This window comes from Saccostrea echinata, unplaced genomic scaffold (genome assembly GCF_033153115.1).
Source record: "Saccostrea echinata isolate AGI-Se365-2 ecotype Australia unplaced genomic scaffold, CSIRO_AGI_Sech_v1 ptg000029l, whole genome shotgun sequence".
NCBI lineage: Eukaryota > Metazoa > Mollusca > Bivalvia > Ostreida > Ostreidae > Saccostrea > Saccostrea echinata.
In genome coordinates this window covers 125,893-144,218 of record NW_026889778.1, presented here as the reverse complement: position 1 = coordinate 144,218, position 18,326 = coordinate 125,893, and the positions used below count along the sequence as shown (strand labels likewise).

The 18,326-nt window shown below is 33.8% G+C and overlaps 2 protein-coding genes across 2 annotated transcripts; one reads left to right on the top strand and one right to left on the bottom strand.

Annotated features, from left to right (window-relative positions):
* Window positions 1–1,101: 1,101 nt before the first annotated feature.
* LOC133194299 (fibroleukin-like) lies at window positions 1,102–1,924 on the top strand. Its single transcript, XM_061330281.1, has 3 exons — window positions 1,102–1,128; window positions 1,307–1,403; window positions 1,752–1,924. Exons 1-3 carry the CDS (start codon window positions 1,102–1,104, stop codon window positions 1,922–1,924), a joined length of 297 nt encoding a protein of 98 aa, XP_061186265.1.
* A 6,967-nt stretch (window positions 1,925–8,891) lies between these two features.
* Window positions 8,892–9,596, bottom strand: LOC133194296 (zinc finger MYM-type protein 2-like). The gene has a single exon (XM_061330279.1). The coding sequence runs from the start codon at window positions 9,594–9,596 to the stop codon at window positions 8,892–8,894; it is 705 nt and encodes a 234-aa protein (XP_061186263.1).
* Between the last annotated feature and the right edge of the window lie 8,730 nt (window positions 9,597–18,326).

Below are 18,326 nucleotides of genomic sequence, written 5' to 3'. Positions count from 1 at the left end.
AAATCTAAACTACCATCCCTGAAAACTAGAAGAATGCAAGCCATTGCTCTAGAAACTTTTAAAATTATCCAAGGTTTAAGTCCTGTCTTTTTGCAAGACCTAGTTGTTTTTAAAAATAATTCATACAATTTTAGATATACAAATACTGCAGAGGTCCCAAGACCAAGAACAACAAGGTATGGAATGAAATCATTCAGGTATGAGGCAGCAAAGCTCTGGAAATCCCTGCCAAATGAAGTCAGGAAATTCTCCTCTTATAATCAGTTTTCAAACTACATTTCATCTTGGTGTGGAGAAATAAATTGTAAATGTAGTTCTTGCAGACTCCAGACTTTTAAGCCTCATACCTGATGTCCCCCCTTTGTAGCTTACTGTTTGTTGGTTTTAAGTTATGATTTTACTATATTAGTGCTATCTTAACCCCTCTTCTTCTTCTTTTTTTTTAATATATATATATATATATATATATATATATATATATATATATATATATATATATATATATATATATATATATATATATATGTGTGTGTGTGTGTGTGTGTGTGTGTGTGTGTGTGTGTGTGCATGATCTTTGTTGTATATGTGTGTGTTTGTGTCTTTCTTATGTTATGTCTTTTATGTCCTTTTTTATGTGTGTTTACCAGTGTCTTTAGTTCCATTCTTGTGTTCTATGTGTGCTTCTGTCTTGTCAAATTTAAGCATGTTTTCTCATATATGTATATGTACATTTTATTTGTGCTAAATGTGTTTCTATGTTACTAGTCGGTAAAAGAGCCTTAAAGCTCATGTTTTTTTGTTAAATGTATATAGTCCGACTATAAATAAAATTTACTACTACTACTACTACTACTACTACATTTTAGCTTCGACGATTAACCTATATATAATGCAGGTATTATGTGTATCCTTTCATTACTTGTATATATACATTATATGACTCCGTTATTTTTTGTAGTTATTCTTGTATATTGTATTTTTTCTGCTTTAGTTATGCCCAAAGATTGTAAGGATATTCGTGAAGACGATCAAACTAGTACAGGGGTGTACGACATTTACCCCTACGGCACCTTAACCATTCCTGTCAGTGTTTACTGCGACATGGAAACAATAGGCGGAGGATGGACGGTACATTTTATCTAGTTTATTTCAAAATTCAAAAGTACATAACATAATTCACATTGTTTTAGGTGTTTTAAGGATTGTAGGATAAAAAATTGAATATTTTGAGTTTATATCATAACAGACGGATCCTATGATTGTTCGAAGCAACTAACTGAATTGTTATGCATGGTAATTTTCAAAGGCCATTCAGAAACGCGTAGACGGATCCGTGAGCTTTTACAGGACCTGGAGGGAATATAAAAATGGTTTTGGTTCACCGGAACAGGATGTCTGGGCTGGTAAGTATAAATCATTTTCAAATAGGAACTTTTTATTCCTTCAAAGTTTGAAAAACATTTCTTGTGGCAGGTAAGAAAATTAAAGCGTAATAAAGAGCTAATTTTAAGACTAGGTAATATGTGCTCTACGATATTCACATATCGTGTTTAATTGATATTTCAGATAATTAGAAAAAAGAAGAGAAGAAAATCATTTAGCGACATAGTCTTAATGAGACCAAATTTAGCACCAATGTCTACAGCTTAGGAAAATAATTTGATTTTTCATCACGATATATTCATATCTTTAATAGAATTAACTGTATTGTAATGGACTTTTCAGCTGATTTCAAGCATATCTTAATACAGGAAATGACGTAATCCATCAGTTAACAAAAGAGAAGAACGCATCCCTCTATGTGTCCATCACTCTTCAAAATGGCACAACGCTGTATGAAATGTACGATCAATTCTCCGTCTCCGACGAAACAGGGAAATATCAACTCTTCCTTGCTGGACCTGCCTCGGGAACCTTAGGTTAATGTATTCATGTTAAGTTCTTCAAATCAAGTATATCATCATATATTTTTTTTTTACACTGAAAGATTATTAAGTTGATGAAAAAAGAGACAAAAATACATTTTTTTTCTATATTCTGTATCCGTTTTTGATTCCACGCTAATTAAACATGTTTAATATTTCAGGATATCATTTGTAGGTACAATTCACGAATTCCGCAGACATTGAATTTGTCATTGTCAAGTAGCTAAAATTTTGAATTATATATTCTAAATACTATCATATACCCAAGTGTGTATCACTCAATTTTACTATAGATTTCGTACAATCTCGTGGTGGTGTGATCCGACATTCCGGATCACCACACTGTGATTTCTGAAACCATATCACCACTCTCTGAAATTGATGACGTAGTACGCAGAAACATGACGTAATTTTTCTTATGCATCAAAACGTTCCTTGACAAAATGCTTTTTTAATCGAAAAATATATAATTGATCTCAAAGGTTTTTAAAACATTTTGCTAGTTGTAAGGGGGTATATAATAAATTTATCATTATAACAGTGACTAGATCCGGAGAGCCGTATCACGTCTCATTGACAGGCGCGAATCATCAGATCAAACTCGACCTTCGCATCTCGCTTGATCTGATGATCCGCATCTGTCAACTATTTTGATGTAGTATATCACACCTGTATTGTGTCGTAGTACATTACACCTGCATTGTGTCGTAGTACATCACATCTGTATTGTGTCGTAGTGCATCACGTCTGTATTGTGTCTTAGTATATCACATCTGTATTGTGTCGTAGTACATCACATCTGTATTGTGTTAAAGTACAACACACCTGTATCGTGTCGTAATACATCACATCTGTATTGTGTCGTAGTGCATCACATCTGTATTGTGTCGTAGTACATCACATTTGTATTGTGTCGAAGTACATCACACCTGTATCGTGTCGTAGTACATCACATCTGTATCGTGTCGTAGTACATCACATCTGTATCGTGTCGTAGCACATCATATCTGTATTGTGTCGTAGTACATCACATCTGTATTATATAATAGTACATCACACCTGAATTGTGTCGTAATACATCACATCTGTATTTTGTCGTAGTACATCACACCTGTATCAGGTTAAAGTACATCTCACGTGTATTGTGTCGGAGTACATAAAATAATTATCATACATCTACTTATCTAGATAGATAGATTATCTAGATAGATTACATCTATCTTACATACAGGTGTGTTGTACTTTAAAATTCTTGTCGGAGTACATCAAACCTGTATTTTGTCAAAGTACATAACATATGTAAGAACAATCCCATATCATATCAGCTTAAATACTTTTTTCGTCAGAGCTCATCGCGAACATAAAAAATTGCATTATTTCAGAATTTTATTTTAAAATTCCATTATCGTCTTGGAGTCTTTTTCGTGTTGACGTACTCAGTATCTTTATCATGCCATACCATTATTTTCTCGGATTGCAGTCTTGTAAAACATAAAACCACATTTCACCTATATAACACCATTATAACCGAAGAGTACATCACACCAAGTTTGTAATTCTGACTTATATGAATCATATATATATCATAAAGAGTACACTAAAGGTGCTTGAGGTAGCTGTTGATTCAGATTGGACACCCATGTTGTATGACACTGTACATGTGTCTTTAAACGATGAAATATATGGAGATAGCGAACATTATTCAAGCTCAAAAGTCCATTAAACAATGAAAATCAAATGCAGGCGACCGTTTCACTAACTCATCGTAGCTCGTAAACGTAGACGTAAACTTGAACGTAGAACATGAGTGCGTTTCATTAAGAGTTACGATTTGCGAGTTACGATTAAAGTTGATCGCAAGTCTACGAGCAGTCAGGGGCACTCGTAAGATACTTACGTGCGAGTAATTTCATGAAAAAATCAACTTAAACCAAAAATAGTTGTAAGAAAACCTATTTTTACCATCGAGATCTGCTCTCGGTCATAATACTGGTTAATTGTGTAGACCGAGTCCGATCTTAAATCTCACGCTTAGTAAAAAAAAATTATATATACTCGCAACGTAGATAAAGTTTAAATAATTAAAAAAAAACTTCAAGTTTACAATTTCATTCTAAAGCTCAATATACCCCCGCCCCCTAAAACCAATAAAAATACAGTCGGAAATCGGGATAAGATAGGTGCGATTGCATTGTCTTTCAACAGCAAAAAAAACCTCAGAAGATATATACATGAACATCCCCTTTATAGAAATCAACACTGACCCAGAACCCAAAAATAAAAATTAAACAAAGAAAGATCCTTTTCCCACTGTTACTTTCTTCTTTTCTAAATATTAAATCACTGAAATATTTGAGCATGCAGTATACGGTGAATTGGTGTGAAATAACGATAAAAAGATATGAAAATTTTGTTTGGAAAAGAGCTGGAGCCACGAACCACCAAAATGTGCCTTAAGTTGTAGACAAAATTCACGTTTGAAATCACAATGCCTGTTATATGTTATTTTGTTGCCCACAATATCGTGTTACTCTACATAGAAATTTTTGTCACACAAGCCACCGTCTTTAGCACATGCGCAGCATTAAAAATACCAATGATGTTAAAAACTGCTAAAAAATTTATTTTGCGGTAATTATTTTAAAAAATTGAATGTGGCCACACTCAAGTACCTCTTCCAAACTTTGCAGACGGATAAATATTACATATATGCGTCTTTATGCAAAGTATCTTAGAGGTACTCACGTGTGGCCAATATGAATTTTACATTTTATGAACGTTGAGCTATCAGAAATTGAAGCAAGTTCTTCCATTAGTACAGTAATTACAAGTTCATTATAAGCGTAAATACAAGTAGCCTAAATTAGTTATCAACATATCAGATTTATTCTTGATTACTACATTATCCGAAATTGTCAATTATTTTGATGTAAATTATCTTAAATATTTAACTTGTATTATTTCATCTAAAATTTAAAATTACGTTCTTTTGATTCAGGCTTACGTACATCAATGATGACGTCATAATTTGACGTTTTGATCCTATCGTGAACAAGAATAATTGATGAAATTCATTAAGATAATTTAATTTTTAAATAGTTGAAAAGTGTCAAGAACCAGTTACCGATTTGTTGCCGTACTAGATGTTGAACTTAATACTTTTTTTCAGATTCTTTATATTAAAAGAAAATACAAATGTCTAATGCAAAGCAATTATCTAAAATACATGCAATTGCAACAATCATGTGCGTTTTAGATATACATGAAGCGTAAATAGTTTGATTTTTTCACACATTAATATTTTTAATGTAGAAATATACAGCATTTGTGCCTTCAAAATTGTGTTTTTGATTTAATTAACAATAACGTTTGTTACATTTAGCTAATACTAAAACAATAAACACTGAAACACCCCCTCCATCTCTCTCTCTCAAAAATTTTTTTGATGAACACAAAAAGGAAAAAAAAAGAAAAAAAATCTTCACCAATGGGGGGGGGGGGCTTACACATCTCAGAAATGTTTTGACAAGAAAAAAAAAACCTGAAAGAAGCAGGGGTTGTAAGACACTTGTCGTGAACAAACCGCTAGACTCTTTTTACGGACTTGCAGTGGTCCGTAATTTAATTGTGCGTATGCAGGGGAATTCCAAACACATCTATTATTTTATTATATAAATCTAATAACTCTGAAATTAAATAACACCAGGCTAGCCCCCTCTTCAAATCTGCGCATACGTATATATATAAACATTTACATCAAGTTTTGTGTACAGTAATAATCGGTGTTAGACAACAACAACAACAACAATTTGGAGCTATTTACTCCCTCCCGTTATTATACGTATTTGAATTTATTGTTTCTTTTTGTCAGATATGTATCTCGTCCTTGAAGTGTAATTATGTTTTTTTTTAAATTTATTGTGTTCTCTCGATTCCATGTTTTTTTTTTTTTTTTTTTTTTTTTTTGGGGGGGGGGGGGGGCAGACTGTCGTGGCGGAACAACGTATCACATGCGTTTTAATTTCAAAACACATGTACATTATAGTGCAAGCATAAGTAAGTGCGCCATTATTTTTATTCTTTGTTATCGAACAGTTCAAGTATTTTAATCAGTAAAGAATTGCTGTTTGTCTCCATTCATGCGTGTATAATTAAATAATTCCCCTGACTATTATTTCCAAAGCTATTTTTTTTTAAATTATAATCCCGAAGTAATATTTTACATTACATCTATGAGATACAACACCTTCTCAGATTTGATTAAAACTACTGGAAAAACGGTGAGATACTGTAAACCAACTTTAATTTGCATGTGAGAAACATGCACCAGTTTCGCAAACCATTTATATTGCTTTGAATTTGTTGAAAATTTTTATTAGTCGCAAAAACAAAACGTCACGGATTGATTTCAAACGGACGAATCGCGAATAAAAGATGACGCAATTAATAGTTGGTTTACAGTGTGCTCTTTATTTCATGTACAAGAGGATTAGGATATAATGCAATCAGTTATGCTCGTGCACAGTTATCGCATTAACTGCTATGAAATCTTTTTATAATATATTGTTAAACTGATCATGATGCTGTTTGATAATTCTCTTTCCAATTTTTATTTTTTTTTTTTTGAATGTGTTATATAACTGCAATATAGATTTTTTTTTAACGACGTTACAATGTAACGTAATGACGTTACGTTATAAATAATGACGTTCCTCCAGCAAATTTCAATCAAAACAATGCCATACTGTAAAATCTTTAAAAAGTATTACAGATACATTAAAGAGAAAAACAGTGATGAAAAACTAAAAGTCTACACTATTTATATTGAAAACCTCATTAATTTTTTTAGCTAAGGCACATTTCCGTGGTTCGTGGCTCTAGCTCTTTACGAATTGGGGCAAAGTAAAATCAAATAAACACTTCTACCTTTATAGGTACGGTTACTTTTATTTACAAACTCTATTAGGAGTGGGTAGCCGATTGTTGGATCAGCGCATGTTATTGAAGACTGTCGTGTCAATTTATATATAGAGATTTGAATTTAGTAATTTAGTTTGATAACTTAGAAATTGTGACAGTAGACCTAATATAATTATTTTGCCGCAATTATACCCTCCCTCCCTCCCCCCACCGGTGTTTTAAATTTGCATGGGACATTGCGATGGATAGTTTGCTTAAACATTTACGTAAAGATTTGTGTTCTGAACAAGTGCAGAATCTTAAGTACTTGTAAAGCAATTGCTCTCTGAGAAGTTGATGAAGCGGAAAGCAGAGAAAGAATATGAATAATACATACTAATATGCGTTAACATTTAAAAAAAATACTCTTGACAAATATGCATTAGAGTATGGGCAATATTTTTAATGAAAAAACCGAATTGTATTATTTATTTGTGTCATGGTGCGGTACTTTTTCCGTTGATGTAAGCCATACTTTAAATCAGATAGAAAACCTTTGGCTGAATTCCAGTATACTGTAACTTATAGGAGGCGGAGCTTAGCTTTTCTATAACTTCTACTGTACTGTACTTTAACTTCCCAATTATGAAGTTTCAAAATATCCTTTTTTGGGTTGAATTGATTTTATTTTCTAAACACACAAGATTTAAACAAAGTATGACAAAATCATACCATAGATTCAAAAACTCGTCAACTGAAACCTAAACAGCTCTGTACCTGCATATACATGTAATATGTTGATTAATTAAGAACATTGCATAAAACAAAATTAAGAAATGCAAGAATTATTCCAATTCAATTGAAATTGAAAGTAAATTGACAATTTAGAAACAGAGCTTTTTCAGTAATTTCCGAGAGAACACTCCTGTTTCCTGGGTTTCTTGTGCTACGAGAAGTAGAATTATTAGAACATTTCTCATCAAATTCCATGGGTTCGTCTTCAGCGGCTGAAGCGGCATTTAAAGAACAAGTCGGTGGTTCAACTTTGATCTTCTTTGGTGCGGGCGGATCCAGTACGGAACTAACTGTTTCTAGTATTTTATCAGACGATTTCTCGGACAGCTTTCTCCAAACGATGACCTGTACGGGCCATTATTTCTTGCTCATCAATTCCGGACAAATACATCTGAGTTGCGCAGGTTCTCTTAACAGAGTGGTTTGTAAAGTTGCATATTGAACAACCGGCAGCGACATTTCCTTCATCATCGATTTGAACTTGTTAATTCCAAGTGCTTGAGTACCATATCGAATCTCGGGACTAGGTAAAGGCTTTCGGTAAAAGAGTCCATTGTTGCCCAGTGTTGTCAGATACAAATCGAAAATTCCATAAAGGCTTCCCCTGTAAAAAAGTAACAATAATATAAGTGCGGAAAACCACGTCGGAAGCATATTGAAAGAAGGGTGGGGGCCGGGGGGGGGGGGTAATTGAAATTGTCCTAACCCGAAAATCCTATCTCGAGGGGGTAGGGGGGGGTAAGATCGAACTCCTTTCAATATCATTTTTTTCATATCCTACCACACTTACCCTCTTTGACTATACTGTAGGGGGGGGGGAGGAATCGGCCTTTCAACAAACATAATATTGCTACGTGCCTGTTGAAAAGGGGGGGGGGCGGCTCAACCAACAAAACAAAAGTTTGAAGACTACGCCCCAATGTTCCATGCCTATATTATTTCTATCTTTGTAAACAAAAAATCGGGGGGGGGGGGGGTGTGCAGAAGAACCCCTAGCCCCCCCCCCCCGCTCCAGTTTGGACGCCTATCTGACTTTGACCCTAAACCTGGGATTTATAGATCTATGGACTTAATTATTAAAAAAAAACTTTAACAAACTATGTATATTCTTGTACAGTAAATACAAACTTTAATGTAGATGTTATTTAATCAGATGACTTACCTGCCTGACAGTAATGCTTTATGTTTTTGTTGCTCAGCTGCATTTGACGTAGTCCTCCCTGGTACGTCTTGTTCTGTCTGCCCACAAAGTGAATGAATTTCCCCTGCGCGTCAGACCCAATTTTGAACTGTGAGCTGACGATGTTCATCACATCCACGTAGTCCAAACACTTTACAGGCATAGAAGAAAACCGTGTTTTTTAAGGAAATGACGAAATTTTGCCCAAGCACACCTTTCTCCCACAGAATATCTTCTTGTTCTGGCAGTATTGGGTCGGCCTGTCGCACAGTCGTTCCCATTCCCTGGGCTACGAGGCTTTTTATTCGGGCGTCGAGTACTTTACGTGTCCGTGCAAATCTATCGTCATTATGGTCAAGAAGGTTCATTCCAAATATTTCAATATCACGCAAATGTCGCAGCAAACCACACATAAGATAATATAACGATTTGGGCGTGTATTCATTCCCCTTTTGATTGCAAACCTCGACGACAAATCTTTGCAACCAATAGTCCATACAAGTAGCGTCCATTGCAGAAAATTCTAGAATAAACTCACCGGTATTCGACGAAAGTTTATTTCTCTCCTCCCGCCATTTTCTCCAAACGCCAAATGCCCACCTCGTGTTTGCCTTGTTATTCTTACACTCCTGATACTCCGTGAGAAGCTTTATTTTCTTATCGGTTATAGGTCTCGCAAACATTCCCTGTGGTTCGTCGGTTTCTGTGGGTGGTTCGGGGGTTTCTGGGGGTGGCTCAGTATTAAAAACTTCTTGTTCTCCGAAAAGAAATCCGAAATCAAAATCTCCGATACTCATGTCGTTTATTCCTTCTAATACAAACTCCTCATTTTCAATAACTTCACATATTTGTCTAAATCACTTTTTTAAATCAAAGTACTGAAAGTACTGGAAAGCGCTAAGCAATGTTTACAATTTGACATTCTTCAGAATTATTTTGAATTTAAATTGCCTATTGTATTGGAATAAGTAATATGTTGACAGTGCAAACGCTAGGGGCGAGCACAGTTGTTTGATACACATTTACTTTAACCGCACGAGGATATATTTGAAGATTCGAGACTGTGACATCCCATGACGTCGTATATACGTTGCTATTTAAGGTATGTCACTCGTTAGCTTTTAAGAAAAGTTTAGTAATAACCTCTCGCTTCAAAACTATTTATTACAATTTCATTTTCTATAACATATTTGAATTATAAAATTATAAAACGTTCAATTTAAAAACTGGCCATAAAATCATAAAGAACAAGATTTATGGGGGGCTGTTTCTTGTGGTGGAAAGATATTTAATAGAAAGTTCTACAAATCTACACAATCTAATATCTTGGAATGTTAGCCCTACATATTTTTACTCGGAGCATTTTCCCCGTTATCATACGCTAGGAATTTGAAATGCAGGTGTCAATTAATATTTTTGGAACAAATTTTACATGTTCACTCAACAGAATTTGCCAAAAAATGAATATATATTTAAAAAGTCAAGATAAAATTCACACAGTTTTTTGCCTGAGCGTCAAATTTACTATCTCTCAGCAAATTGGATTAAAGCAATTCAGTTACTTTTTTTGTTTTTGAAGTTTAATTTATTTATGGCAAGAAAGAGCAATACAACAGTTATGGAAAAACTGTCTATTTGTGTTAAATTGCAATTCCGGAATTATTTTAGAAAAAAGTTCATTTTGGAGCAATGTGCACAGTCCGAATTTTACTCTTCGTCTCGGCGTTCCTTTAAGAGCTAGTTTGCCGTTATGAGCAGCACTCGCTTCTAGTTTTCTTTTTCTTTAACATCATTAAATCTATGCAGATAGAACAAATCTGACCTCTCTAGGCTTTTCGTGTAATTCCGAGGCGCCTCTACATTTTACGTTATTAGAAATCGTCACATCCGTTGCTTTCAGTTTCAGTTTATTAGACTGAAACACTACAGCACTGTGATAATTTTTAATAATAAATTCATTTCGTGTTCACGAGTGTTTCAAAATGAAGATTTGCTGTTGGTGACATAGGCGCTTGGTTTCAGGTGCATGGATGGTGTATTTTGTGTATTATGTGTTTTTCTAGGTGTGTCTGAATACACTCATTAAAATAAAAATCGAAGATCGCTGAAATTAGCACGTTTTAAAAATATCATATAACTGTATATAAAAAAGAACCAAGGTACGACAGTTGCCACCTTAGATTTCAGGGGGTGTCTTGGTTCACACTTGATTTTAATCAATATCTACACTTTTCCTACCGTTGTCGGATGAGATCTAGCTTCAAAAATGATTGAATAACGCCCTTCAATCGTGTGCCGATTTAAACTGAAACCAAGCGCCTATGGTTGGCGAATGTCATTTTATTTGTTAGAAAATGTAGGTGTTATTTCTTATTGCATACAATACTGCATATCGATAAAAAAATCCTTATTGATAACATTTATTAAAGTTATGAATAAAAGATCTTTAAAATAACGAAAATAATATTCTGAATTGGTTTTTTTTTAATCATATCTCAATTTATTCTCATATTCATAAGCGATTTATAAATTTACGATTTCATAGAAAGGATTTTACAAGAAGTACATTCAATGGAGTGTGTAAGATATTTACACAATCGCCGGTATTAATTAATGATAAATAAGACTTAGACTATTACATTTTGTTTTGAATATGCTACAGCTGTGCCTTACACATTTTTAACACTTCACATTCATCGCGCTGTGCAACATATCGGCATCAACATGTTACAAAATCCAGGAAATTAGCACCTGAAGCGTTTTCGTAGTTTTGTCAGAGATAATAGGTATATATAGAATTTGAGTATAAGTATATTATATTTGTCTTCTTCGTTTGATGAAAAAACATTCAGTGCTATTCTTTAATCTTTGACTTTCATATACATGATTTATAATGTATTTGCGTCGAAAATTAGTCTTTTCTGTTGATCTCACAATATTTGTAGCTGATTTGTAAATATCACATTTTTAAATAAAAAATTTATACTTTTTTCTTCGGAATAAAAATATGTCATTAAAAACTCGAGTATTTTTTTTTTAACTCTTTCTTGTTAAAATACTTTAAAATGAATCGGTAATTTTTTTTTACAGACATTTGATGCTTTAGCTTAATTTTAACTTGTTTAGGTATGATATCAACTACCACTCAAAACATGCTGATAGGAATAAAATAAAATATCCACAGCACTGGTGTGTTCCTTGAAAAGAAATCCTGAAAATAATTGACCAGTAATTTTTGTGCTAGTTCCATGATAAATAATTCAACAACCCAAAAAAGAAAAGATAGTATATTAATCTCAAGTATGAACAAATATGAAACCCTATTTTCTGATTTTCATGAAGATATACAACATTGTTTCATTCTGTTTTCATTTAGTGCTCATAAAGTTGCTAAGCAGACAAATCGGTAACTCAAACATACCTGTCCCGTTACTGAGAACGTTTAAGTAAGGTTTTACATTTTCGACATATCTTGCGCACAGCACACACAAAGCGCCATATTTGTCATCAATATTTCCGAGAAATTAGTTTTCCTCTCGAAGTGGATTCAGCCACTACGTGTCCTACATGTACGTACAGTCGTAAACTGCCTTTCCTTGCGAAACAATGCTATATTACACGAATATAGACAGTTCATGAATGCATTTACGTCTGTTAATAATTGATACTGAGATGCGAAAATCAACATCATTGATAGCTCTCTGCATGGTGCAAGGGTGATAATAGAAAGACTTGTTTTTTTTGTCTGAAATAAGGGTCTAGAAGAAAAAAAAGTTAGTTAATATGGATATAAATTATATAGATCATACATGTAAGAACATTGTATATCAATTTTATGCGAGATTTTCTATTAAATAACTTATTTCCAGTTTGAGTTTTAAATACTTATTAAAATCCCATATGAGTTTTAAACAATCACTATATACATGACATATGATAAACCGTTTTTAAAGTATTTGCACCATTGATGGTTTTTTTAATACTTCTTCGATACATGTATTATCACTGCAGCAATTGTTAGCTACATGTTACACAGTGCCGACATAATTTTTTTAATGAACTACAGTGTATAGAGATAAGAACCGCCTTTATCCACTAACAGCAGATTTTCTTACAATGTATACTATCTACCTCACTTATTGACACCTATTATTAGACATGTGCGTAACACAGTATTACTCTAAAATAGCCGAAAGCGAGTTGGGGATTTCCAGTTGCATATTTTTAGAAGACTCGGTGGAGTAATCTTACTTGCTAAGTGGCGCTGGATCGCGAACGGAAGTAGTATTAAGATGACAATAAGCGCTTTGCGCTGCGCTTAGCGCTTAAAAATCAATCTCGTCTAGCTCCATCTTCGTCTAACTTTCGGCGCAGTTTGACGCTGGGCATTTAGGATGGACTTATGACGTCATGTCGCGTGCAGTTTGGTGCTTCAAAGAACACAAATTTTGCATATTTATAAATAGATTTTATATACTATTTACTTCACTATTTAATGAATATGCAAATGACCAAGACACAAGTCATTTACAGATGTTTTGTTTCGTTTGTTGGAATTTATTACACAGAGAGGCGTGACCGTCCAGTCGCTACAAACGAAGCAAAAAAATGTAAATATAACTTATTATATTTATTTAAAACAGAAACATGAAACGAGAACCGCCAATGTGTACAATCACAAGTTGACTTGAGTAAAAATTTTATGTTACACAGAAATTTTAGCTTGAAGTAACATAGAATATTATATACTTGTACACCATCGTGGACTATGCATGTCAATTAAGAGACGTAAAATGTAAGAATTCATTTTCCATTAATTTATTGTCCTTTCTTTCTTTAATTATTTATTTTTTAAGATTAAGAAAAATGGTGAAATATTTTTTTTAATTTTGTAATCTCTCTCTCTCTCTCTCTCTCTCTCTCTCTCTCTCTCTCTCTCTCTCTCTCTCTCAGTCAAATATTCCTTCTTTGTCAGAATTGTTCTAATAAGTTGATCGTAACTCGCCAGTCGTAAGTGTTACGTTTACGATAGGTTTAGTGAAACGCTCATTTACGTGCACCTCTGGCAGTCGTAAATATTATCCTACGTTTACGATTAGCGATTTGTTAGTGAAACGGTCGCCAGAGCAAACACTGACCTCCAAAACATCAGAGGTGGGATCAGATGTCATGGAACCTCCCGTGCCACCCCCCCCCCCCGTTCCTACGGCCATGATATGTACTAGTAACTATTTTCCATTCATTCAATAGGTGACAGGATGTTAGACACGGGGGTTTCTTACAGAGATCTGTCAGGAATGTACTTCAGCACCCCAGACATTGATAACGACAGACATAGCGGTCACTGTGCTGATAACGTGTATGGAGGAGGAGGAGGCGGCTGGTGGTTTAACCACTGTCACTACGCCTTCCTAAACGGTCCCTGGTCTACGGCAGACTGGATCTGGCCTTGGTACCCTACAGTAGAGAACGGTACAGAAGTGAAGAAAACTGTGATGATGATCAGGCGTCACTAGGTACGTCATGAATTGATCAGTCGTCACTAGGTACGTCATGAATTGATCAGTCTTCACTAGGTACGTCATGAATTGATCAGGCGTCAATAGGTACGTCATAAATTGATCACTCGTTACTAGCTACGTCATGAATTGATCAGGCGTCACTAAGTACGTTATAAATTGATCAGGATTCATTAAGTACGTCATGAATTGATCAGGCGTTACTAGGTACGTCATAAATTGATCAGGCATTACTAGGTACGTCATAAACTGATCAGGCGTCACTAAGTACGTCATGAATTGATCAGATGTCACTAAGTACGTCATTCTTATAAATATGCTGTATTTACTGGCGGTTTCGATTTCGGGCGTAGAAAAAATTATCTATTGATTATATTTATATTTCAGATTTTTAGACGTTTTTACCAAACACTCGGGGAAGGAAAAAAAGGAAAGAAATCGTATGCTACATACCATGAAAGTCGTTTTCATTCCGCTGTAGTAGCGTGACATTCTGATACAAAGACAAGTTTTTTTTAATTATCCATGTTATCAGTAAATGCATATACTCTTCCTACCCTAATTTAAAATTCATGATTTATATGAAACGGAAATACTTGTTAATGCTCACTTTTATCGTAGTTTTAGCGGTTTTAATACATGTACTTTTCCGACACTAGCTATAAATTATATTAATTATTTACATTGAAAGCAGTTGTACAGTCATATATACTTGACGTCGTTAATAAATTGGAAATTGAAATTATTGTTTTTATTAACAAATACTGTCGCATGGACCTGGCGCTGGGGTCAGGAAACATCTTAAGCTAAAGTCGAAATCTTTATGTTGTACCCGGTACTCAAAGGTTATATAAGTCAAACAGTCCAAAACAAAAATATATATCAACATTGTATAACAAAATGATGTTATCTGCAGATTTAGAGATGAAGTTGACAACAAATAAATATTTTGAAGGATATTGAAAAATTGACATAAGTTTATGTCTGTTCTATGATCCTGGGGCCTATGGTATTTACAATTGTACCTCTAGACAGCCAGTTTTTTAATTCAGAGATGTCCGTACAACATTTAAAAAAAGGTTTAATGTTTTAACACTAAATATTTTCTTTAATTTGAGTTAGATCGATTTCAAGGTAAACAAGCTAATTCAGAGAATCTGTGTCTCCCGCAGGAAAAGCATGCGTGGATCGGGGGGGGGGGTACTTTTAGAGGGGAGAGGGCGAATTAAGTTTTTAGAACGTGTGCCCAATCCAATTGTATATATTTATTGCAATAAAAAATGTTCATATCAAAAAGGGCGGGCGGGGTCATAGGGAATTATGGTATAAAATTTATTGCAAAAGCTAAAAAGCTTCTTGATGTATCGCCCGGAAATGAAAGTTTTACACAGACACAAAATGTATGAATTTACGACTTTGACTTTTGATCTTAAAATAAATAGGGTTTTCCTTAAACCATAGATAGTTGTGGTATACAATGTCATTGCAAAAGCTCAAAGACCTCTCGAGATAACGCACGGAAATGAGTGTTAAAACAGACAAAATTTTAAATTTATGACCTTGACCTTTGACTTTTTGACCTCGAAATCAATAGGGGATGACATTAGGTCATATGGAGTTGTTGTGTAAGATTTCATTGCAAAAGCTCAAAGACCTCTCGAAATATCGTGCAGAAAAGAGTGCTAAAACAGACAAAATCTTTAAATTTTTGACTTTTGACCTTTTGAACTCAAAATCATCAGAAGTCTTTCTTAGGTCATAGGGAGTTATTGTGTAAAATTTCATTGCAAAAACTGAAAGGCTTCTCTAGATATCCCGTGGAAACGAAAGTGCGGGGAGACGAAAGTACTTGCCTAACATAAATTTACATTAATATGCTATATCCTACTGTAGTTAACTATAGTAAGATCTTTGATACTTTGATTTACTATAAAACTTTATTCTGAAACTTTTCTTGAGATTAGAAAACTTAAAATTTCTTAGATTTCAGACCCGTAGGAAGCAATTTCAGTTGGGGGGGGGGGGGGGGCACAGCCAAACATTTTCAGTTGGGGGGGGGGGGCACTATCAACTACCAAAATTCCTTGACAAGCAAAAAAAAAAAAGAAGAAGAAAATGTCATCAGCCGTATTTATTAGGGGGACACAAGCATATAATAGCTAAGTTTTCTATAGTTTTCTATATATTGGCAAAATTATTGAAGGCAAGCCCCCCCCCCCCCTTCCCGGTTCCTACGGTCATGATTTGATAACAGTAATGAAAAAGTTGGAAATGTGAATATACAAATAATAATTCCATTTAATATAAAAAAATGTACATGTTTAAATTGATGAACAAAAAGATATTAACAACATAAAACGATATATATATATATACACTTTTTTTTCAATGGGTGGCACTGTAGCTCTCTAGTCATCCATCATATTTTTTTAGACCAGCGAGCTTCAGATCAGCAGCTAGTACACGTAGAAAAAAATGATAAACTCAATCAATTGATATTATAAATAAAGTGTTACATAATAAATTAAATCAACAACATGATTTCAACATTTTGAATGCTAAATAATTTATTATTTACTTATTTATTAATTCGTGCTATAACTTTATTTATCAAGTTCTTCACCAGTATTTATTTTGGGCAATTACTGCATGTTATTAAACTTTTGTTTAATACCTATCCGAAAGAGATAATTAAGAGTTCGTTCAAAAAGAAAATAAAAATACATGTCGATTTAGATTGTTTACATTTTCGCCCGTGCAGAGGGTTAAAAAATAAAAGGCATGCACGGATCTAGAGGGGTCGGGAGCCCCCCTCTGGAATTTGCAGAGTTATCAAATATATATACTAAACGAACTAAAAGTGACCTTGGACCCCCCCCATCCGAAAACACAGACCCCCCCCCCCCCCCCAGAATACGCGTATCCGTGTTAAGATGGTATGAAAAATCATCTATATCTAGAAGCTTTAGAAGTGAACGGCTACACACCCCTCCCACTTCCATCCCAAGAGATAGGTTTTTTACGTTTGGGAGAGGAGTTTAAATCGTATTTTTGATTTGCTTGTCAAGAAGTGTCTGGGTTGGATTTTTTTGTGTGGACCCCGCTGGAAAACAATTCTTGAATATACAAATGTACATGTATCTTTGATCTTGATTCTCTAATTTAGATCTACATGTAGTGTGACAGTAAATTAACCATACTTCTTTTTTTATTACATTTTCAACCCGTTCTCTATTCTCCGTGATCTTATCCAACTTTTAAATGCCTTATCACCGTTTCGAAAATTACCTCAATATTTTATTTCTACCTGAGGACTGAATGACAGATCTAAAAATAGATATCAGGGGGTCGTAACATGATTTATTCTTTTCAAAATCAGATATGATAAAGTACGATTTTATAAGGGAATAGGTGGAATTTTTGTGTAAACATATAATTAACTACATAAATATATAACAACTATATAAACAGTACTTAATGAACACCTGTTGGAATAGAGGACAGGTAAATTGGCTTTTTAAAATTATAAATCAGACTTTTCACTAATATTTGAATTAAAAAATGGAAATTTTTAAGTGAATTTAATCATATTTTTCCCTTTAATTGTATTTTCTAAAATTCAGCTAATTGAATACATTTTTAAATAAATCTATTTATTTTATGTTCTAAGATAAATGTATTAAAATGGGGTTTCTTTTTGTTTCATTTTCTAAAATCCATATATTTAATTTAAAATAAATTATTTTTATCATTTTCTTTCTTTCTAAAAATGTAGAAAATACAGGTAAATCTAAGATGGGATGTAATTAGTCAAATTACAGTAAAACATAATTACTATCAAAACATCTATTGTTATTTGCAAGTAGGAATAGGTATGGAGATTTTTAAAAAGTGGGGATAGGTAGCTGATCACTAATATCTAAGGCCGAGGAATGACATTTACCGACTTTTTAGAGAGAGAGAGAAAAAAGTAAAATTTTTAGTTTTTCTTGATTTAAAAAAAAGTGG